The sequence below is a fragment of the Parambassis ranga genome, chromosome 5 (assembly GCF_900634625.1).
Source record: "Parambassis ranga chromosome 5, fParRan2.1, whole genome shotgun sequence".
Classification (NCBI taxonomy): Eukaryota; Metazoa; Chordata; class Actinopteri; family Ambassidae; genus Parambassis; species Parambassis ranga.
In genome coordinates this window covers 15,936,450-15,960,067 of record NC_041026.1, presented here as the reverse complement: position 1 = coordinate 15,960,067, position 23,618 = coordinate 15,936,450, and the positions used below count along the sequence as shown (strand labels likewise).

Genomic DNA, 23,618 nt, shown 5'->3' with positions numbered 1-23,618 from the left:
ATCCAAGTAAATATACAGATATTTACAATTTACTAATAATGAAAAAAAAATCACGTGTAGTTTCTATGTAATTGAACTAATATCTGTGTGTGTGTGGTTTTGATAGTCTGAAGATTGCCAGTCATTTAGGCATTATTTTAGCCTATATCACATCAGTGATTGAACGTGGGACAGTTACTTATTATAGATTTCTGTCACAACAAAGCTTTAATAAAAGTGAGCCAGATCTACAACACATCCACTTGTATCATATCATCTTTCACATAATGACCATATTGCTACTGTATCCTACATTGCGGTTGCAACAACATGATTTCCCCATTGTGGGAGAAATAATTGTCTTCTTAATCTTAATCCTAATCTTAATAAATGCCTTGCCATCTATAGGAAAACAAATATTACCATGGTAATGCCAGTATACCCACAGACAAGCCTAGACAAGTTGAGACAAAACAAGGCAAGCTATGACAAGAAAAGCCAATGACAGACAAAACTGAGGCCAGTGCAGATATTGAGCTTAAAAATAACACAAATGGTAAAGAGTGGGTCAGAGAAAAATGCTTAATATGCTTAGATAAAGTGTTATTGTTTTTATCTCTACTTCATCCTATTAATCAGGCTTATGTTTGTGCCCCCAGCTAGTTTGTGGTCCCTGAGTATATGAGAGACAAGGAGAGGGAGGGGAGGGAGGGAGACAGGCGGGTGGGAGGGGCTGGTATAGGTGATAGTGCCTAGTTTAGCACTTTGCAACATGATCCACGGAGAGGCCGGGCTCTGCGGCGCTGCATCATGCCACACCGCACCACATGGAGACCGGATAGAGCCACAGTGAACGGGGGATGATAAAGAAGGTGGACCATCTCTCTCTCTTCTTCTTCTTCTTGCTGGCTGGCTATATGAACCCGCACAGCATCAGCAGCTCCTGACAAAGCAAAGGCAGAGATGAGGGTGACGGGAAGTGCTGCTGCTGCTGCCTCTGCTGCCGGAGATTATTGCGGTCTGCGTCAAACCCGCTTCAGGAGATGATGCCCTCTGTGCCTCTCAGCCTGGGACTTTTTGGGTGTATTGTTTGCTTTGGATGCTGAAGGAGTTGATGTGAGTGTTTTGGGGTAAACATCCAGCAGGGACAATCATGGTCACCCCCTCTCCAGCCGCTCAGCCACTCTCAGCATCTGCATTGTAAAGAGAAACTCGTCCCGTGGGAAAGAAGGAATATGTACAGATAAAAAACAACAACAGGTTTTGTTGTTGCCTTCAGAACAGACAGAGCCATATAGCTGGATTATCGGTTTTGGTTGTTTATCAACATGAACTCGCTGTTTTTCTCTGACACTCCGCCCGGTCCGGTCTGCAACGTCCCGTCAGGGTCGGGCGCGGTGACCAGCGCCCTGCGAAACGACCTGGGCTCCAACATCCATGTACTCAAGACCCTCAACCTGCGATTCCGATGCTTTCTTGCCAAAGTCCACGAACTAGAGAGGAGAAACAAACTGCTGGAGAGCCAGCTGCAGCAGGCGCTGCAGAGAACGCAGTACCGCCACCTTTACGCCCGAGAAGTCGCCGTGCAGACGGACGGTCCGGAGTCCAGACTGCCGGGCACCATCTGGAGTTTCACCCACGTCCGGAGACAAGGGGAGCGCTTTGAGACCCTGCACGGGCCCGGGGTGACGTGGACACATCCGGATGGGGTTGGGGTACAAATTGACACCATCACCCCTGAACTCAGGGCTCTGTACAACGTGTTGGCCAAAGTGAAGCGGGAGAGGGACGACTACAAGAAAAAGTGAGTCAAGTCAACTCCTGTGAAAACAGAGTTTCTGTGCAGGTTCATGTGTTACTTTGTGACTAGAAGACCGACAACTTAAGGCCTGTTTTTATGTGGTAGCACGACTACAACTGTGTCAGGCAGCTTATCATTTGCAGGGGAGCAGCAAGGCCATGAGTGGCTGCTAATGTGGACCAGAACTTAAAGGTCCACATCACTGTCACAGGGACACAGGAGGACCCACCACACAGTAAACTGTGATTTGAAATTAATTCTTCATTACAGTCCACTCTGCAGTCTCTCATACCAATAGTTAAAGGTTTTATCCTTTGAATGTAGAGAAGTTAAAAGGCAGTCAGTTATTGTGATGCAGATCTGTGTTAAATGACGGCATGTAATCAATAATGCTCTTGAAGATAAATTCTTCTCACATCACATGTCTTAAATTGAGTAACAAAGCACCAGCCTATAGACAGAATATTAACTCTTCATATTCTCTCATGTTTTTGTTTATATCAATAAATGTTTTTGCAGAATAATCATTAGATTAATCAATGTATAAAAGAGTTGTCTGGAGTTGTGGTGAAGCAGCTGTGATATTAACCCTTCCTCAGTGTGACTTTTCTTCTGGATGTGATTGGCTTGTGTTGCCCCTTTCACATCATAGAGGGAGTTATGACAGCATTCACAGTGATAGAGTTACGCCTGAGATACTATTTCACATGCAGGACGGCAGTTTTTACTTAGACAAAGACCTTTATGGTGAAATGAGGTGATCCTGTTTCTCTCAGGCTTCGGAGGAAATTCCTTTGCATGGCTCAGCCTCCACCAATTGTTGCTGCTAACTGTGTTTCCTTGAGGACTCACTGCAGCGTCCCCGGCTGAACCTACGTCACTGCTGGCCGGCTTGGCCTGGCTACAGGATGGAGACACGCCAAGCACACCGCGTTGCTTCTGTGAGCCGTCATGATTTAAGCGGAGAGGCATGTTAACAGACTTCTGTCTGCTCGGTGAGGTCGCCCATGACAAATGCAGACTTCCCTATGAGCACACTGACTCAGTGACACAGAATGTGTGCTCTCCCACTCCTCCTGTCCAGTCATTCTCCACCCTGTAACCACCAGCATGTATCCTTTTTTGTGCATTTCTGCTCTACAAGATGAATGGAAAGGACCGGGATGGCTGCCAAAATTAAAAACGCCTGCAGCTGTTAACCAAAATCTGGATTTCTAAAATAGACTTTGCCTTATTCATCATTGAAGCAGCCACTTGTGATGTTTTCTAATTAGAGGTTTGAATTATTTTGCCTCCAAATAGTGAAAATACTTGTCCCTACTTTTGTGTTAATAGCCGTCACCAGTGACACATGAACTCTTTTCACATCTGGAAATGTGAGAAATAAGACACATCCCTTGCCTTTTTTATTCGCCAATAATCACAGTAATCAATCTGTTTTCCTGCCTCGTTCCTCCCATTCTCTCAGCTCAATAATTGCATCACCGCAGAGTTCACTGCCCGGTGTCTCTCTCTCTGTCTCTGTCTCCCAGTCTAAAATCTCTTTACTACAGTCACGTTTCAGCATTCAATCCCCGAGCCCCATCCCGCCATGCCCTTTCTGTTCTGTTCTCTTTGTGTTTAGCCATTCCTTCACTCCACCCTTCTACAGCCCCTCCACCCCTCTGCTCCGCTCTCTGTCATACAGACTGCTTTGTAAGGCATCCTCATTCCCGACGGAGGCCTCCCCTCCCTCACTCCACCTCACCAGTGCTCCCACACAGCCATGGTGATTTATTAAAGGTTTACGAGTGTGGACACACACGAGGAGATAAATGGCCCATTGGCCTGTTTCTGAGTTGGTCACTTGCAATCGTATCATGAACTTGTTTACTTCATGTCATTCTGCATTTTTATTGTTTTTTTCCCGAGAGGTAAAACTGCATGAAAAACACGATTAATGGTTAAAATATTTACCAAAACTATACAGCTTTATAAAAAACAGCATCATTGATGAGCTATGAAGTGGTTCACTCCAAACCGAGGAGAATCAATCAACAATCATTGATCACAAGTTGTCAGTATCAGATGCCTGCGCCTCCAAGTCATTTAAAAACATTTAGTTTTGCAACCACTTCCGAGCAGAGGGACAGAGACACTTTTCCTCTAATTCATCATCATGAGTTTTATAGGAGGTTCTGGGAGTGAAGGATAATCCCTCAGCCAAGAAAAAAGGAACATTTCATTCCTGTTAGATCATTTTTTTTAAGACATTCTTTACAAAGATAGAGAGTTGCCTGCAGTTTTGTCATACAGACCAGACACAAGGGTTACACTGTCCATAAATAACTGTGAAAATGTGTGATCGACCTTAGTTATATTCCAAAAATCTTGGCTTTCCATGAGGTAATATCCTTTTGGTTAAGAGTTCAAAAGAGTTCTTTCATTGTGGATCTTAAAAAGCTCCTTTTTGGGGATTTTATCCACATGCTGAACTAATCTATCAGATTATTCATTTTCAGAACAGTGTTTTGTTTATTGTGTCCCCTCTCTCACACACACAAACTAGGTCCAAGGACAGGCCTAATAAATCAGACCACCAGCGTATATGAACATCAACTTAGTGCCACAGGGTCTGGACTGTCTGTGAGGTTACGTACTTCTCACCCTGACAAACGAGCGTGCAGAGGAAGATGGGTGAGGTCATTGACAGTGGCCTCATTCACACTGTTTTTATTTCACTCCTCCTGCTTCACCGTGAAATGTATCACTCAGGGATCAGTGAGGCTCCACCAGTAATTGCCACAGGCATGCGACAATGCTTAAAAGGCCATGAAAACAGTGGCTGACATTGATGAACACATTTGACAGCTGACATCACACCCCATGCTAACTAAGGACAGTAACTGTGTCCTGCTGCTCTATAACAGTTTCCTTTATGGGCCGATAAGCTAAGTGCACATTTGTTTAAAAATTTGCATGTTATCTTGTTTCTCGTGCAGACGGCTGGAGCTATTATGCAGATTACTGCACAGGGAGACGAGATAGGGACTCAAAGATGACATATATATTTAACAGTGTAAATAATGTGCTAATAGGCTGTTAAAGAACTGTAATTTAAAAGAGTGTAAGAAGCAGGAAAGACTGAGCAGAATAGTTTGCAGTATTTTAAGAACTTTTAGGTGCACACTGCAGTGCTTTGGTCACTTCAGACCTGAAGTCGCTGACAGACTGGAGAGCCCCACCACTGCGGTGCCCTTTCCTAATTGGCTGTCCAGTCCATCACTGAGGAGAGGCCAAACAACTGTCCTGCTGGATCTCACTGTGGGTGATACAGAACATATAGTGATCCAAAGCAGTCTCTGTGCCTCCTGGGCATGTTCTTCCTGCATGAATAATTCACACGCATCTGAATTTAGCCATGTGTGGATCAATGGGAATTCAGCAGAGAGGTTTTGATCTCAGTTTTTGCAGTAAGCCTCTCATTTGAAAGTAGGGTTTTTTTGCTTGTCTTAGAAATGATCTTTAACTAATTACAGGGTGAGGTGACTCCTGCGTTGTGTTTTAAATGTCATATTTCTCCATGAACAGTAGCACGCTGCACTCATGAGCCCTTCAGCCTCTGTCTGGGTGCCTTTGGTGCTGACCTGCCCTGCTTATAATCCAGGCCGTCTATTCAGGAGAGGGATTTTCTTTAAGCCGTCACCTAGCACTGAGGCTCCAGCACCCAGTCAGCCCTGCACCATATCCTGGCACGCAGCCGCTGCTCTGAACTGGGGCCTCTCGAAGTGGAAGACTTCCTGCTGCTGAGACCGAGGGAGAGAGACTCAGTTCGCTAAGACCATTGAGCTCCAGATTAGAGTCTATATTGTTTCTCTCTTGCTTCCTGTCTGTGCTTGAGCTCACAACATGTTATTTTTTCTGCAAATTGTTGCCTCTAGGATTATAGGCTGCTTCCTTGCATAGATTTAAGAACTCATTTTGTGTGTGTCATCCCCTCACAGACCTGTACTGTTTGTTTCAGCAGACCCTAAAGAATCCTTCATTTTACTCTCTTGCCTTTTCACTAACTTCAGATTTCAAAGATTTATTTTATGGTCACAGAGCCACAGACAGTGGGGTAAAAATGCAGTAGTACCTTACTGGTTGTGTTGTTTGTGGGATTACTTACCTGGTAAGCTAGTTGTTTAAGGGTTCCACATGAACAGGCAGTAGAACCCTGTAATAGTGGTGTTTCTCCTGTGTACTTTCTTTGATTCTGTTCTTCTGGTGCCCGTGTCTGGAGCTGCTATGCTGTGCAGCTGTGGTTGATTATTCATGGTTATCGATACAGCTGAGAGCAGTGGCGCACTGCCATATTTAAGGGTGCAGGAATGCACCTGTCTGAAGCACTGACTCTAAAGAAAGAGAGCACTGACTGCACAGGAGCAGTACCTGCTGGATTGTTTTGGAAAAAGCACCACTCAGTCTCCTTGGCAACACTGTTTGTTAAGTCTGTATTTATTTTCTTTATTTACACCTAATGATTTCACAAGTGTCTTTCTATTCAGACCTTCTCAGTGTGAAAACTTTTTTTCCTAAAGGCCTAGATCTGCTGATGCAGCATGTGGACTTAATAATGTCCGTATTTCAAAAGCGTGTTACTCCAGAGGACATGTTTTGCCAAACACACACACACACACACACACACACACGTCTTCAGGCAGTAAATAATGTCGTACATGTGCCAGATCAGGAGATGGTATGTGAGAGTCCTGACAGCGGTGTTAAATCTGTCCCTGTGCCCCTACACACTCAACCTTCAAGTGCAGACCACATGTCTAAATGTAAATTTCATGGAATCTGTGACCACAACCTCTCTTTTAATGTACCTATATGGGCTATCAGCAATGACCAGGTCAAAACATCTGCTTATTAAGTAGAGAAATGGTTTGTTTTCTGTAAAGGTGTCTAGCTACGTGTTATGTTGTTTCATCATCGCCACGTCATCCTGTCCATCAGAGCCCTCAGTTGGCTTGAACAGCACAAAATTAGGACATTTTTTAACAGCTTCAAATCTCCTCCTCTCCCTCATACTCAGCATGTAGAGCTGCAGTTTAATATAGTTGCTAGAGATTTCCCAAGAATGGCTGTAATGGCAGTTTTTCCTTGCAGATCAGTACCATTCAAACGTCCAAAAAGTAGTCCACTTCCAGGATAATCAAAACAAAAACATTCCTCTGCAATAGAAGGCCGGTACACCTGTAACACAGCAGTCACTGTGTGCAGGTCGGTGGTTTATTTCCTAGCTTTTCCAGTTTGTTTTACACGGTTAATTGTGGTCAACAAATATATTATGCTGTTGTGAATAGAGCCGCAGTGGGGTCTGTCCTCCAGGTGTGTGTACCCAGAGGTACAAAAGGTGTTTGTCTACCGGTGATGTCTCATAGCTCTATTATGTGCCACATAATTTCACTGTACACACCCTGGACAGTGAGGGATTTGTGCCAGAAGTGAACATCTTCATCTTCTTTTCTTCTGTAATGTGGTGTCACTCTCAGTGCAGCTCCACCCAAACATGGCCCGGACTTGCAGGCTGTTGTTTGTGTTCTTATTCTGATGCATTTGCAAAGAGTCTCACAAATCCATGTCATTTGTCAAGCAATGCATCCAACTCAAGCCCCCCTATTCGAAGACTGAGAGGCTATCTTTCTTCAGTGAAGTGTTTTTACAAGTTATGTCTTAACAGTTTGTGTATGTTAAGTCAATAGCCGGAAGCCCAGTAGTATAATGAATTGAATCAAAGAGGAACAGAGGAACAACTTTACTGTGCAGTGTTGAGTTGTGTAGGGTGTGGGGTGGGGCCACTTTGCAGCGTAGAATATGAAGACTGCAGGGAAAACTGATTTTTGTCACGGCACTCTGTCACACGCTCTCCTGCACAATGCTCAGAGACAGATGAGTCCTTGTCATTTTGTTCTGTTCGTGAGAAGAGCCGACAGTAAAAGAAATGATTTTTGGGCATCAGGACAGGCCAGTTGGTATTTTGCTGGGAGATATTAAGCCACAGATGTTATCTTCAAAGGGATATATCTGTGTGATGGATAATCTCATGTGTGGTAATGATTATACCAGACATTATGCAATAAATGTGTAATAAAATTTGATAATCATACAAGCAGATCTTTAGATCATTACAACTTTCCCGGAATGCTGCCATGCTTTTATTGCATATTGCAGCTGTGTGCTCCCTTCAGATGATGCCACCTTCATCTGACAGACTCTAGCTCACAGACATTATCAGGTTACCTATTAACATGATATTTAGAAGATTTAAAAACCAGAATATTCTCAACTAAGCACTTTGATACAAAGTCCTCTCACCTGTTGACAGAAATCTGACTCCATCACTGCTGCCATTTGGAGCGGACGCTTGAGTTTAAAACTGTATCATCTGTCATCTGACTGGGTATGGATAACATGCTTATTATTTTACAAATTTGTATTTGATGAGGCTAGGTTAGCTTTAGAACAGACTCTGACTGCACAACAGTATGTTTAACAGCTACTGGGCAGATCATGGTGAAGCCAAGTCATGCTTTCATTAGTGAAATAGATTGCTGTCAAGTCGGGCAGTGACCCCAATGCCCCCTGATTTATAACTTTCCATGTCTGCAGACATGGATGCATAAGTGTCCCTGCTTCTTCAAAGTCCACTTAGAGGCCTCTGATCTGCAAAGTGGATTAGCGTGTTGAGGATTGTACAGTGATACACACACAGTTATTTTTTAACACCTTGGTAATTTCCCTGCATATTAGCTTGTCTTCAACAACATCATCCCTGAAAATCCAGTATCAGTGGAGCTTATTATGAAACTCCTGGCAGAAAGCCTCCCTCCCCGTTCTTTCAGCAAAGACACGTAACTGCCAACCAGCCATTATAAACATAAACTATTACATTTGGGTGTTTTCTCAGTGCTAACATCGTTGCATGTCTCTACAGTTTGACCAATCACTGCCATTATAAACACTTTGAAAGCAATTATCTTTTTTTTTCAGTGTGCTCTGAGGTCATACCAAGCTGAAAACTGCTGGTAATTACCTGTGATGTGTTCCTGACAGCAGGATCCCTGAGGCCATAGAAAAAGGGGCTGGATTTGGAAGTTAAGCAATTAGATAATGGATGTGTGTGGTGCAAACAAGTCGAGCTCACACCTATATTGTCAGGAAGTCACTGTGGCAATGTTGTGGGGCCAAGTCAGGTCGGAGGATTAGACATGTTACAACACCGGCTCCATATGAGGGAGGATCCAGTGTTGTTCTACCAAACCCACCATTCAGCTTTAATTAGTGTCAATTACAAATGATTTTTAATGTTCTGCTGGTGTTTGTTAACATTGATCCGCCTGAATCTGCAGCTCTAATGTTTTTGAAAAGTCATCCCACCAAGCGGGGATATACAGTAGCTTATGTATAGCTTATATGAAATATAGGTTGAATGAGTCATGACACAAACAAATCTTATAGAAGCTTTAAGTGTGTGGATACATGCAGCTCTTACACAGACTTTAATGAAGAGGTAGATGTCTGGTTTTAGACAGCGAACATTCATCAACCTCACAGTATCTCCAGCACCTCCTTCATTAATGTTATTTTATCCAAACTGGTTCAACAGGTCGAGCTTTGGCTTCTTAGTCATTATTTATTATTCATGCAAATAATGGCAAGATGATATATTTATCATTTTGTCAATTCATTATCCGATTACAGCCCATTACAGCCACGGTGCAGTGATTAAATAACTGCTAAATGCTACATCAATTGTTTTAACTCTTAAACAGTGGCCTTGTTGTGAATAAGGGTTAAATATTTTCCATATTAAGGGAAATTTAAAAAAAATATACAAATCAGAAAACATTTAAACAAGTGCTAAGTGGAAAAAAATGTGAAAATTAGTGTATGAGCCAAATGGAGGTTCAGATAGAGTACATAAAAACCAACAGCCAACACTAAAGCAAGGATGCTTTTTTAATAATTCAATATATAGTTGTTGTTTTTTTATTAAATAAAAATCACAGAAGCAAACAGAAAAAAAAACATTGAATAAATAGGTTTTCTTCATGTAGCCTCAAACCCCGTCAGTATCATTCAGAAGTTGAATCACTCGGAGGAATGCATTGCTCCTAAACCTCCCAGATTGTGATCAAAGCTGTAGCTATTTCCTCCCTGGTGACTGTACAGCATCTCATAAAAAGGAAAATACTCAGAGAGAGATAATCCCCAGGAAACTTTTAAAGGCTTTAGATTAAGACAAGCTGTGCAGGCTGATAACGAGACAGGAGGGAAAGACTGGTATTTTAGGACGTCAGCAATACTGACCTTTTTTGGTCACTGTAAAATTTCACATCCTTAAGGTCGAACATAAGGACAGAGCTCAGAGTATTGTCATATAAGTCATAGGAGGTCTGTTCTGGGCTGGGTTTCGTTTTTACAGCAGTGAAACATAAATGTAATATAATGTTTTTGACACCAAGACAAATGTGCAAATGTGAATTAGTTTGGAACTTCTGTTTATGTTTAATACACGGGGTGTTATCAGCGGGTACACTATGAAATGCCTTTCAAAGTTGATGCAGTTGCATATACCGACAACCAGTAAGTGATTGAAGTGATGGAACTTGTTTCAGCTGCAGCACAAATTAAACCATTAGCACATGGTAAACATAACGCCTGCTAAAAAAAATATGCTAGCATTAGCGTTATGAACATGTTACACTGGCACTCAGCAGTCCTGTTGTCTAACGCAGCATCATCACAGCTGTCTGCACGGCTGGGTCAGCCTTGTAACATACATGTCTTTCTATTTTAACTTGATGGATGTTCAATACGGACAATATTCTTTTCTGCATATATACATATGCCCAAAAAATATAAATATATATTTACAGTAGTAAAATATGCATCAAAAATATAAATAAAAAATGAAACTGTCCACTTATTTTACACATGTTAGAGCTACTAGCAAAATCTGCTTGTTCCCTGAGGGCTGGTAATAATGATGCGTTGAGAAAAGGCCCTTAGCAACACCGACATTCCTCCCTGTGGTGTCTGTGTCCAGTCTGGTTCAGGAAGGCTATATTTAAGTCTGACGATGTTCGTGGAGCGGAAAGCAGAAGAGTCATCTGTCAGTGAAGGATGGTCCTCTGTGTGCACAGTTTACATGATTGAATGAAGCAGGAATTAATCAGCATGTACATCAGATGCAGGCCACAGACACGGTTTCCATGGGAGCAAAATGATTTGAGAAGCTGCGTTGATGCAGGACAAATGTTTGTGTGAGTTATGGAGATTAAAAAGAAGTCACAGGAGGTAGTAGTGTTGACCTTGGGATGCTGTCTCGTCAGCAAAGAGCAGACGTTCGGCTCCCGAGCTCGCTCTCACACGACTGCTTCATTAACAGGCCACACATGTCTCATGTGGATGTGCAGTCTGGAGGAGGCTATAGATTACAGCTTGTCATGATGTCTAATCGATGACCTACTATAGTCATGGTCAGTAAAAGCCATACTTTTCTCACTATTTCACATGTCTGTGCCACAGATGCATCTTCCCAGCAGGCTCCTCCTTTACAGGCAGGATTATTGGAACTTCAGCCCCACAGAAAAGAAGACTATATACACACACACCTATAGAGCTGTATGGGAGGACTCACACGCAGCTGTGGACTCTTTGATTTATCGGTGGCCTCATTTCATACCAGCAGCTCGGCTGAGTGGAAGTGTTTGTCCTGCATGTAGCCTGATGTATTGATCCCCCCGTTATCATACAACACTTCCTGTTTTACTATGCAGCTCCATTAGGATTCATCGTCACAGAGACATAAATTCTCTTAATTGTGTCTAGAGTAAGATTTGCTTTACATCGGTTCTGCCAAGAAAAATGTAATGTAAGCATTACTAATATAATAAATTAGCAAATAGGTAATATTATTATCTGGTTTAAGCAAGTAGTTTGAAACTTACTTAGTATGAGTATGAAGTTAAAACATTTTTGTTAGTCTGCCCAGCACATTAAACTACGTATATAAGAAACGAAACCAGAATGCTGGCAGATTTCCCAGGTTTCGTTGTTATAGCGATCACATTGGCTGGTTTATTTCATCATAATAAAATGCCTCTAACCATAGCAAAGGTCAGATGTCTGTCTCAAACAAAGTGCAGTTAACTCATAAAGAGAAGTTATGTTGCTATGTTCATCCTTCCATCATCTATTAACCCGCTATTAGCCTGCAGTGCAGGGTCACCGGGGGCTGACTTCGGGTGAGAGGCGGGGTACACCCTGGACAGGTCACCAGTCCATCACAGGGCAACACACAGACAAACAACCATTCACACTCACAAGCACACCTACGGGCAATTTAGAATCACCAATTAACCTAAACATGTCTTTAGAATGTGGGAGGAAGCCAGAGCACCCAAAGAGAACCCACGCAGGTACAGGGAGAACATGCAAACTCCCCAATCAGAATCGAACCAGGAACCTTCCTGGTGTTGAGGCAACAGTGCTGACCACTGCACTGACATATATGTAAATGTCTTAGCAAGTTCAGTCTTCTCAACAGTAGGACATTGTTTTATGTATGCATGCTGTGTAAACTAGACTACAATACAGTGTATATTCATATTACAACATCTGCACATGGTGAATTAACACACACACATTGTCAAACTATCCAAAAGTCACAGACATGAAAACATTGAGTGGATCAGGACAAAGGAGCATTGCCACAATTTTAACACCTGAAATGAAAACAGGTGTTTGTGAACATCTGCTGTAATACGCAGGATCTGCGTTTGAGCTTGTAATTTGCTGTCTGATTACAAAGAGCTTCCACTCTTACTAACACTTTCCAGCAAATCATATAGTTTGGGTGTTGTCTGACTCAAACTTTTATTTGCAATGAGCAACCGAGGCTTTGCGGTATGATATTTAACCACACCTCAAAGTTTTTCCCCATGCTCCTTTCAGGGTTTTACTGCCTGTTGCATAACAGTGTGGTGGTCATGCCATTTGGCCTTTGGAATTCAAACAACCTATAAACATTTAGAATAATAACAAATCATTGACAGCCACCTCCTATCATTCTGAGATCAATCAAACTTCAGCAATAAATCACGAGGAGTGCAATTAAACTCACACAGTGACAGCTATCACTGAAAACAATCAAGCACGAGAAGGTTGGAGCGAAAGAAAGTGATTTGGATGCTGTGTTAACATTGCATTGTGTCCTCAGGCGCAGCAATGGGAAAACATCAAGGCAGCTCGCGTGCAAACGTAACTTCCAGACACACCACACAAGTCAGGGAGTGTTAGCTGGCAAGCACTGCAGGAATGCTATTGTTCAACAGACAAAAAAAATGTATGAGAAACTGTCTGTTTGATGGTTTTCTTTTCAGAGCTGAGCTACAGTGTCCTCTCATGTCACTGCTTTATATGAATCATAGCATGTATATATTGTACAGTGGCTCCCAAACACAAATTATAAATTCTTTCAGAATATTAGTGAAATTTAGACAGAAAATCAATAATTTCATTGTGCCGCCTCAGAATGAAAATGAAGCCATTTCCAGCTGGCTAACACATCTGTTATTTGTTTGAGATTTTTCCGAGGCAGTAAACAGAGGTCTGTGAGTTGACACAGGCTTCAACCCTCCTGCTGTCTTTGTCCTTGTAAGGAGACTCCCGGTGTGTTCGTTTTTAGTCACGCCAAAGGTTCAGGAAATCCATAATCACAGCTATGAAGGCAGACAGTCCGTGCTGTAGCTTTGTTTAGATTAGCCATTTTTACTCTGGTGCTGATTTGTAAGCGCTCCAAATAATGTGGAAGCAGCTGCTTGCCTCAGTGGCTCCATTACCTTTTGACAGATGACATAAAAAGCCCTGACACACTGTTGATAGAGAGAGAGAGGCTTTCCCTCAATCAGCATTTAATCATCACATCCTCGGCCGTGAAAGAAGCAGTTGTTGAGGACTTTCAGGAAGTGATGCGGGTGCTGTGACTGTCAGCAGGGGAAGTGATGCAGTTGTGAACTCCAATGACCTTAGCCAGAGTCCTGCGGCAGACAGGCTGAGTGTTGTGGACACAGTAAAGCACCCCTGCCAGCATTTTTAGAGCAAGGCCTCAATCACACAGGGAGCTGGCACACCCTGCCAGAGGAATACTTCTGTCTAATTAGACAGTGTACATTCAGTGTTGCTGTTGGGAAAGAGAATCTCTATAGTGATGCTCGTTGTGACTTCTGGCTTCGTTTATGTTTCTCCATGGTAAAGCTAACATCCCAGAATTCAGTTGTGGTCATTATATGTCAGCGTTCTCACACTCTGTAAACATATATGGGCAGGCATGTGCTACTAACAGGCGCACAAATCTTCTCACTGACCCACACACACACACACACACATAATACCCCCTTCTGTTTTTATCCTGCACAGTTGCTCATCGTCACATGTCGGATTCTGTGTCTTCATATTCCTGAATGAGTTTTTTTTGTCTTATCAAAACCTCAAACTGACTTTTTTTTGGGAAGCACCCGTGACTCAGCATGGCTGCTACCTCATATCCCAGAGTGTGTCATCACAGCAGCATGCTGAACTGACAGATGCAGTAGGCTGAGCTCTCTGTGGGTCATACCGTACATACTGCAACACAATTAAATAGTCTTCTGATTTTGTTTATGCATAGCTGCCATGGTGCAGAAGAGTGATATGAAGAGAGGGCAGGAGGGAAGGGAAACAAGAACTGCATCGCTAATCATAGCTTGCAGCCAATCTGAGGGTCTGGCCATTTATTTTTAGCACTGCTAGCTGTGCGCCTCTATGGATGGCACCACCGACACTGAGTGGACTGGTTCCACACGTGTGGATTGATTTCACTGAAAAACTGTACAGACAGTAATGGTCCACAAGGGAAGAATCCTGCGGCCATGTGTGACATATCCATAAACTACTCAGGAAACAAATACAATCATTTTTATGAACATCAGCATGTTAGCAATGTAAATTCAGCATTAAAATGCCTGAAAACACCAGCACGTAAGAACCACAGAACAGCATAGACTTTGGCAAACTTGATTCAGCACCAGTTTCACACTACAGTTTAAGCTAAATCCAGACGAAGCATCTGTAAAATCACTCGCATGCCATTTTAAACTTTTCCACACAGGTTTCATTTCTCATCTCTGCAGGTTGGCTCGACTTCACCCATTCCTCAGCTAGTTCGACACAGTTTGCGTTTCCAATAGCCTGTCATGTTTCTGTTAAAACACAGCCAGTGACCATTATTGCATTAAGAGTTAAGTCTATGAGTGACAACAGACACACTCACTACATTAAGTATAAAGTCCTGGAGTTAGCCTAAGACAGGCTTCAGAACATTTAGTGATACTTGCTGAGAGCAGCTGTTTTGTCAATAACCTCCTTTAGATGAAAATGGTCTTGAACTCTGGGAATGAGAACCAAACATGCTCTTTGTAGGTCAGAAAACACTTCTATACTGATGTCATATCGCTGGTAAATCCGCTAAACCACTAATTGTGCTTGACATAAATAATTCAGCCTCCGTCATCTTCAAGAAAACGTGACTGACAACTATGTGTACATTTCAATAGCTTCAAACTCTGCAGCGTATCTGTGAAGTGTGTCTGTCATAAGCACAGTTAGAGAAGAGATTTACATTGAAACTGCTGCCAGTGAGAGGCAGGTTTTCCCCCTCCTGGCACTTCATGATTATTCAAGTATAAAGGAACTCAGGCTGCAGCAGTGACACCCCACCCTGCAGTGGCTCAAAGGTTCAAAGACTATTCACTAACAATGTTTGTTGTGATTGTAAAAGGATGGAGCTGAATTTCTCTGTATAGTTGTTATTGAGGCAGTGGGTTTGTAAAGATGACCGTACAAAGGAGGCAGGAAACAAAGGATCAAAACTAAACGGGTGGGGGGGGGGTAAAAGAGGGTGTGACCCCCACATTGTGAAGGGCGTTTTGTAATCAGATATGGAAGTATTATCCCTGCAAAAGTACCATTACCCAGTCTAGCGGGCCCCGTGGGACCAGGCCCAACAGAAACTGACCCACCTCTGTGCTCTGTGTTGCAGATGGGAGGAGGAGCTGTCCAAGCGAGAGCAGCTGGAGTCCACGGTGGAATCCCTGCAGCAGGTTGGGAACACATAAACAATGATATATGTTCAGCCAACACACTCATGCACAGCTATCAGGCGTCTTGCCAAGAGTCACTGACTACATGCATAAAATTAAAACATGAGGAAAACGTGCAACGACACAACATGCTGTATGATCATATAGATTATTACTGTGTGGTGCTTTCTGCTAACAGCAATTACAGCCTGGAGGGTGTGTGTGTCAGAACCACATTACAAACCCATCAGGAGGAGCCTGATGGCCTAGCTGTAGATATGAACATCGGCCTGCGATCATGTCTCTGCTCAGAGAAAAAGAAATAGATGCAGAGGTAAAAATCCATTTAAAGCGTCACACCTTTAGGCTACATCACAACCAAAACACATCCCAGCTGCTGTTTGTATCACAGCTAGTTGGTGTCTTTCCCTTTTTTTCTCCTTTTGTGCAAATCGATAGGTGACAGCATGTGTGTTTGTCTTTCAATTCTGGGTCAGTGAAACCCCCAGATAGAAAAGTGGAGTGCCATTCTCTCCCCCCACCCGAGGGCTTTAACCTTTTAGAGCACACAGGCAGATGTGGCTGTGTATAGAAGAGGCGGAAATCTGTTCAGAGATAGTAAATTCAGTGCAAACAGCCATTTATTGTTCAAGGCCGGGAGCCAGAAGACAGTTACCACGTGCTGGCTTAATACAGGAAACAGGCACTCTTTCAAGAACAGATTCAATTTGTTAGTGTGTTCCTAAAATCTGACTGTTAAAGTACTGCAACAATGGGAACTATGGAAGAAGAAGATTTTATGGATACCTAAGAAAAGATGGAATAATACTGGACAGAGTTAGTTACCTAGTTTTATATTAAACTTTACAGGTGCTCATATGTAGATTTGGAAACAACTAATCTGACCCCGGAGACTGAGCCATTTTTTAGCATCTATGTCATGATAACTTCTAATAAGAGCTGCCGCCACTACACATCACACTCCACCGTGTTGTTGATGTGTGTTGACGATTTTGTTGTCTGAGCTTGTGATGTTTAGCTAAACACAGAGCGAGGCTACCTGTCAGAGAAGGTTTAGATACTCAGACTCCATGGGTCAAAGAATCTTCCCTTTTAGTACTGATATGTCCAAAATAAATGTAAAATTATTGCAAATTGAGTTTTACTTCAACCGTTGGTTTTGCATCAAATGGTATTTAAAACAGCACATTTCTCAGGCAGCAGTGATAGGCTAGCCAACAGGTTCAATCCATTTTATGTGCTGTTTTTTTCATCTTCATAAAAAGACATTACTTTAAATCCTGATAAAAAATGTTCAGAACCCCAGCTGTGTAGCTGTATTAACATTTATTTCCTACATGGAAATGAGGACATTTACATTACTTCTTTGCATCGTGTATCAAGTATGCAAAGGAAACTAAACAGAGGCGTCTAAGTGTGAGAACTGATACAGTATGACATATTAAAAGCTTCATTTTTCTATCAGTGTAACTTGTATCTACACAAATGTGTGTTATAAATATTTGTTCATCAGTTATCAGTTATTAATGTCCATGTCTCATGAACGTTGTGTCATTTGTGATATTCCTTCTCTGTGTCGGCCTATCAGAGCGCACAGGAGTCAGTAGAGATCCAGGATGAGCTGAAGGAGAAGGTGGACAGACTGAAGGCTGAGCTCGTGGTCTTCAAGAGTCTGATGAGTGATGTAAGTATTTGTTCACCGCACAGGTGATGTCATCAACACTTCCTCCAGTCTAACAAAGCTTTCCTTTTATACTTAAGGTGCAGTGTGAACGGTCATATTTAAAGCCTTCTAATGATAGAGATCACAGAATGTACAATTGCTTTCCGTCCAATAATAATAATACCAAGCATCATAACGCAAAGCACACACCCTTCCTTCCTTCCTTCCTCAGTTGGGTTCATGAATAATATGTAATGCTATAAAGCGTCCATACAAGGCTTCATTGAAAACAGCTCGAATAGCAGCTGTAGATCAGGAGCACTTCCTGTTCTGTGCAGCTCTGTATTGTTCCCCGGCAGCTCCGCTCTGGTGTGATATACAGTTGTAATATACTGCGGCGGGCCCAGTCACAGCTGCTGCTTACTCAGGGATAAATATAGCCAGTTGTGTTTTTGCATATGGCTGTTGTTTTTCCTGCTTATCCTCACTTTGGCATCTGTCAGTTTCTCATGTTATTTTCTGTGCTTTACTTCATCGCTGATGTGTGAGTCCAGAGGCGGGTAAGTGAAGATGTAGAAGTAGTTGGAGGCATAGATTACGTAATTCTTCATAGTGACTAGACGTCCTGTACTTTATGGCTCAGATTATGGTGACTGACAGAGAAAAAGATTGGTCCTCCAATTACAGCTTCTACTATGTTCACATGCTCCATATCTGGACAGAATATGCATATTTATTACACTGACAAATAAGGATATAAATAGCTTTAGAACACTATGTACTGCAAAGTATAAACTATGCCCTGACCAAATATGCATCAGAAACAACAGATAGAAAAATTCTACCATTTGACATAAAGCTTTGAAGAATTTTTCCTGAATCTGAGACAGAAATTGTGATGAAAAACAGGTTAATTTCCTTAATCAAATCAAAATCAGTTTTCATGCAATATAAACTGACAACTTATAAATGTACTATTTTATTGCTGCACCTCAACAAAGTTGTAGAACTCACAAGTAGCAGATGTGATGCGATCACAGTCAGACTAACCCGACCATTTAAAATCTTAAAATTCTTTGCCTGTCACATAGAGTCAATGTTTTCATTAAGTAAAATGACACGTCTAAAATCACCTCCTATGCACCCCTACAGCAAATGTCAGATCTGGACTCCAAGATCCAGGAGAAAGCCAGGCGGGTGGACATGGACATCTGCAGGCGCATCGACATAACGGCCAAACTGTGCGATGTGGCTCAGCAACGCAACTCTGAGGACATGTCAAAGATGTTCAACGTCAGTCCTGCCAGGTCGCTGCCAGAGAAGGCAAGTATCCATCAATGCGCCGCTTCACTGTCTGTCAGACAAGCTGCAGCAGAAATATGAATTCTACTGTGAAGGAAGCACTGAGCACGAATGAAATTAGAGCTGCCTTGTCGTTTGCTGTGTCCTTTTGTTACCGACTGATTGTGCACCGATTGACCCCTGGATTGAGCAGGTGCACAAATAAATACACCCTCAGACATATGAGCATAGACATGCAGAGCACCTACAATAGTGAATCTTACATGCACACACACACAGAAAAGTGAAATGCTGATGTGGCAACTGTTGGCTGCATACAAGGTTATCACATTGTGCCGACATTGCTGGCCGAAGCCCAAGTATCAATGCTCTGTGGTTCCAGCCGGTGGCTTCTCTTATGTCACATGTTATTATTATGTCTCTATTTGCAGTGAAATTTTGTCAATTTACACTATCTTTAAGCTAATAAACATTGATCTGTGAATCAATTTTTGAAGCAGGATGTGGAGGAGCTTGCCAAAATCAGACATGAATGCAGGCATGTATCCACACAAAGAAAATACGCATGTGTGTCTGCAGGGTGCCACGGCCTGCTGCAGAAGAAAAGAGCGTAAGGCGGTGTCTGACGAGGAGAATTCAGAGATGGATGCTGAACCGAGCCCCTCGGAGGAGGAAGTCCCCGGGTCGCTCAACATCACAGATGAGATGAAGCGCATGCTCAACCAGCTGTAAGTGACGCCTCACACACACACACACACACACACACACACACACACACACACACACACACACACAGCAGAATGAAGTCATTGCTTTATCTGAATAAGACTGAATGCCATTAACGCCACATCAGTTCAGTAGTTTTCTGATGCTGCATGTGTTCCTTCATCTCCCCCTGGTGTTTATATGAAGTGTTGCAACTAACACCTATAAATATGTGAGCAATGTATCACTTTGAACATTATTAAAAGCTTATTGCTTGACTGCTCTTGTTTTCCAGCCACCCATCTCTCTCTTTGCATGCAAACCTCTGCTGAATCTGGTGGCTGTTACACTTGCTCTCCTCCCTCTCTCTGTTCTGTCCATTCCCTGTCCTTGTCCTACACAGACATTGTTCAGATAACTCCTTTGTTGCCAGGCGCGAGACGTTCGAAATCGACGACGACTGCGACAGTCTGACATGGGAAGAAAACGAGGAGACTCTGCTGTTGTGGGAGGATTTCACAAACTACAACGTGCCGTGCACCATCGCCACGACAAACTGCACAACCGCCTGCCCCGGCGATGGCGCTGTGGAAGCTGCTGATCCAGTGAGTGTCCTGCTGTCTGCGTTCAGATGCTTTGACAGTATATTGTCTAGATCACTCATTTGCTGCGGTTGCTGTGTAAGACTCATACATGATGAATGAGGCCTCTGTCTGCTCTCTAAGGACTCCCAGGATGGAAGTCTTGGCAGCCTTATTGATGAAACAGAGTCGCTATTTAAGACCAGAGAGCAGGAGTACCAGGAGACCATCGGTCAAATCGAGGTGGGCAGATCTGAGTGTGTGTACTTTAGTCTGTGAAAGATTAAAGTAACAATAATGCACGGATTTGCTCGGCAGATAAAAGAGCTGCTGCAGTGCCACCATCAATACTGCAACATATATGCCAACAAATGGTCCCTTTTACTCAGAAATTGTGCTTTAACGCTGACCTGCCACCTTCGCTCAGGGTACATGCTAGCAGAAGGCTTTGTCCCATCATCTCACTCCATTTTCTTTCAGATGGAACTTGCCACAGCAAAGAGTGACATGAACCGGCATCTGCACGAATACATGGAGATGTGCAGCATGAAGCGAGGCCTGGACGTGCAGATGGAGACCTGCAGGCGCATGATTAAAGGGGGCAGGAACTCTCCTTCTTTCAGCTCTGTGGCCAGCAGCGACTCAGGGAACACAGACGAGATCCAGGATGAGATTTCGGACAAGGACGTAGAGGCCGAAGTCCCTGTTAGTTGATGGCTATACAGTCTCCGGTCTGCTCACTGGTGCAGGCCCAAAACTGGTGCTTTTTTACCATTTCTGTTGTTTAGATAGTGGTGGTGGGGGGGTTGTCTTTGGCTTGACACAGAGAAAAGAGTGCATATAGAAACTTTGCTGTGCTCTCTTCCTCACTGCTGCCTCGCTGGATCTTTGTCCAGAGCTTCGCATCAGTTTTAGGAGATAAAAAAGATGTATTTTAAACAGGCGGAGGAGAGTTTTCTACCCTATAAAGATCCTTTTTTCTAAAGGAATTGAATACAGTACATATTGTGCTTCTTATTTGGTTTATCAAAAAAACAACGTCCATTCTTAAAAAAATGGTAATATTCATTTTAAATGGTCAAAACCTGGTTCCCCCACTGGTTGTTTTGTATTATTTGAATCTAGGTGGAGTATTTGCAATCCAAAGTAAAACTTTTCAAAGTTAAGTGTCTTCTGCCGAGGAAACAGAAAGTGAAGACAAATGGTGTTGGAGGTCTGGGGGTTTCTGAGGGAACTCTGCAGGGTTGCCAAAGTCGCCGGAGGAAAGGAGCACAGCCTTTTGATGAATCAGTGCACTACTCAAGTTCTATGCAATTTAGCTGGCCTTATTTATGGACTGGCTTTCACCCTTCCTCGTTTCTCTTAAAACCATTAGCCTTCCAAGCAAAGCAGGTGTTTTCTATGTATCAGTTAAACTCTCATTTCTGTATGAAATAATTTGAGTATTGGACATTTGTGTTGTTGAACAGTAAAATCTGGAACAGGGCCTCCTTATATTTTCCAATTATGGCAATAATATTCAGTAGTTACCAGATACTTTGCTGCAGAGCCAGGGGACAGTGAAATATTCTTCATTGAAGAAATAATGCCACAAGATGTTTTCATCCTGTGCAATTTCATTTGTGCACATGAAAACACATTTAGAAATCAATAAAATCCAGTAGCAGTAAAAGAAGAAATGCAAACAATAATCAAATCCAAACAATGCCCTCCTACCTGTTAACCAAACCAAAGGACACATTTTCACACTGAAGGGGCAATTTGTAACAAGATTAGTTAACAAGTTACTTTCTCTGAAAGTTGTGGTATTATCGTTCTATTGTAAAAATAATATGTATAATATAATAACGATAATGTGATCAGTTGACTCTTGGGCCCTTTGCACCAAATTTAAAGGTCCATCAAAGGATACTCTGCATTCACAAGAGCTCAAAAGTGAACAATGCTTCCACATATGGCTGATATGGGTGTGGAGACATCATTTGTTTTATTCATTTTCACTGTAATGAACATATTGCTGCATTATTACCAACTCAATTGTGTGCAAGCATAGCAGTATATAGCAAGGTATGCTAGCAATGTGAACTCAGACCTGATGCTATGGTAGCGTGAATAACTTGCAAATTTTACATAACAGTTTAGAAGAAACAAGTGCAGCATCAAACTTCATTACTTCAGTTAACATTAGTTCTAACACTGGAAATCAACATTGTTCGCCTCTATTTGACTCGTCTGAGCTTCATTCAGATTAAATGTTAGGCAGCCCAGATGCGACACTATCCCAACTACAGGTATTATTCTATGCTCTTCACCTGCTGTAGGTATGTAGGTAGGTAACTACAAATGTTACAAATTGCTCCTTTTAAGTTTCATATGAATGTCATTCGTATTCATTATTTTGTAGTTTTAGATTGAGTTGTATCTGATCTCTGCCATACTGCAGACACTCCTGCACATCCTGCTTTGTCTCTTCAGAATCGGGGCTAGAAACGTCAGATTGTACATATAGGGCTGTAGGCATGTGATCATAATACCCCAGAGGCCTTTTTATTTCTGTTTATATTTGTCTTTTTTTGTGACAGATTAAGATGTCTCACCATTTCCCTGTTCAGTGCTTCCACTGGATTTAGTGCAGAACCTGATGGACGCATGGTAACAGAAGTGATCTTTTTATCACACCTTTGTATTATAATGTATGTACGGTTTGCTGGATCAATGATCAAGTGCTACTTCTTTCTTGGAAGTTTTACAGAAGCAGAATGTTAAAATACAGGCCTTTTATTGTTTCAGCATGCTTGTGGGGAGAAAAAGGAGACATGGTTCTTTTTTTTTTTTTAACATATTTTGAACTAAAAAGCTGCAATGCAGACTGTGTGGTATGTTTTTAATCAAAACGGTGTCTATCCTAATCATTAAGTAATTGTATATGTAGCAGAAGATGTATTTTTCACTGTTTTTAAATCATTTTGTGTTAACCAAAAACTGTGTTCAGCTTGTATTAATTTTGCAGGAATATTCCACGTTTCTTCTACATGTTTTGGTCATTTATTGACCAAACAGATTACCCATAATAATAATAAAAAAAACAAATCGATTATATCTGACCAAGAGAGAAGCAGCCCCTCGTAGAGAAAACATTTTATCTTTAAGTCGATATAAAAACTAGCCTGCTAAGTAACAAAGAGCCATTCTTTTCCTGGTACTGTACTTTGTAACGGTGACATCAAACATTATTTATTAAGGCTGTAACATCAAGGAACAGCAGGTCTAACAACAGATGGCGCTATCTGACCCTCACACTAACCAGCCAACCAAAGCAAAGGTGTACAGTGATGTGACAAAGATGTAAATCAAGCTATCAACCCTACTAACTCTCAGTGTTTGTATATGCCGACCACAGAGGTGTTCGTTTGCAG

General features: G+C 42.2%; 1 protein-coding gene across 1 annotated transcript; it reads left to right on the top strand.

Annotated features, from left to right (window-relative positions):
• Nucleotides 1-755: 755 nt before the first annotated feature.
• On the top strand, nt 756-23,606 carry iffo2b (intermediate filament family orphan 2b). Its single transcript, XM_028405035.1, has 8 exons — nt 756-1,783; nt 15,891-15,951; nt 17,540-17,635; nt 18,767-18,937; nt 19,496-19,644; nt 20,055-20,226; nt 20,347-20,445; nt 20,683-23,606. Exons 1-8 carry the CDS (start codon nt 1,308-1,310, stop codon nt 20,914-20,916), a joined length of 1,458 nt encoding a protein of 485 aa, XP_028260836.1. The 5' UTR covers nt 756-1,307; the 3' UTR covers nt 20,917-23,606.
• Nucleotides 23,607-23,618: the final 12 nt, after the last annotated feature.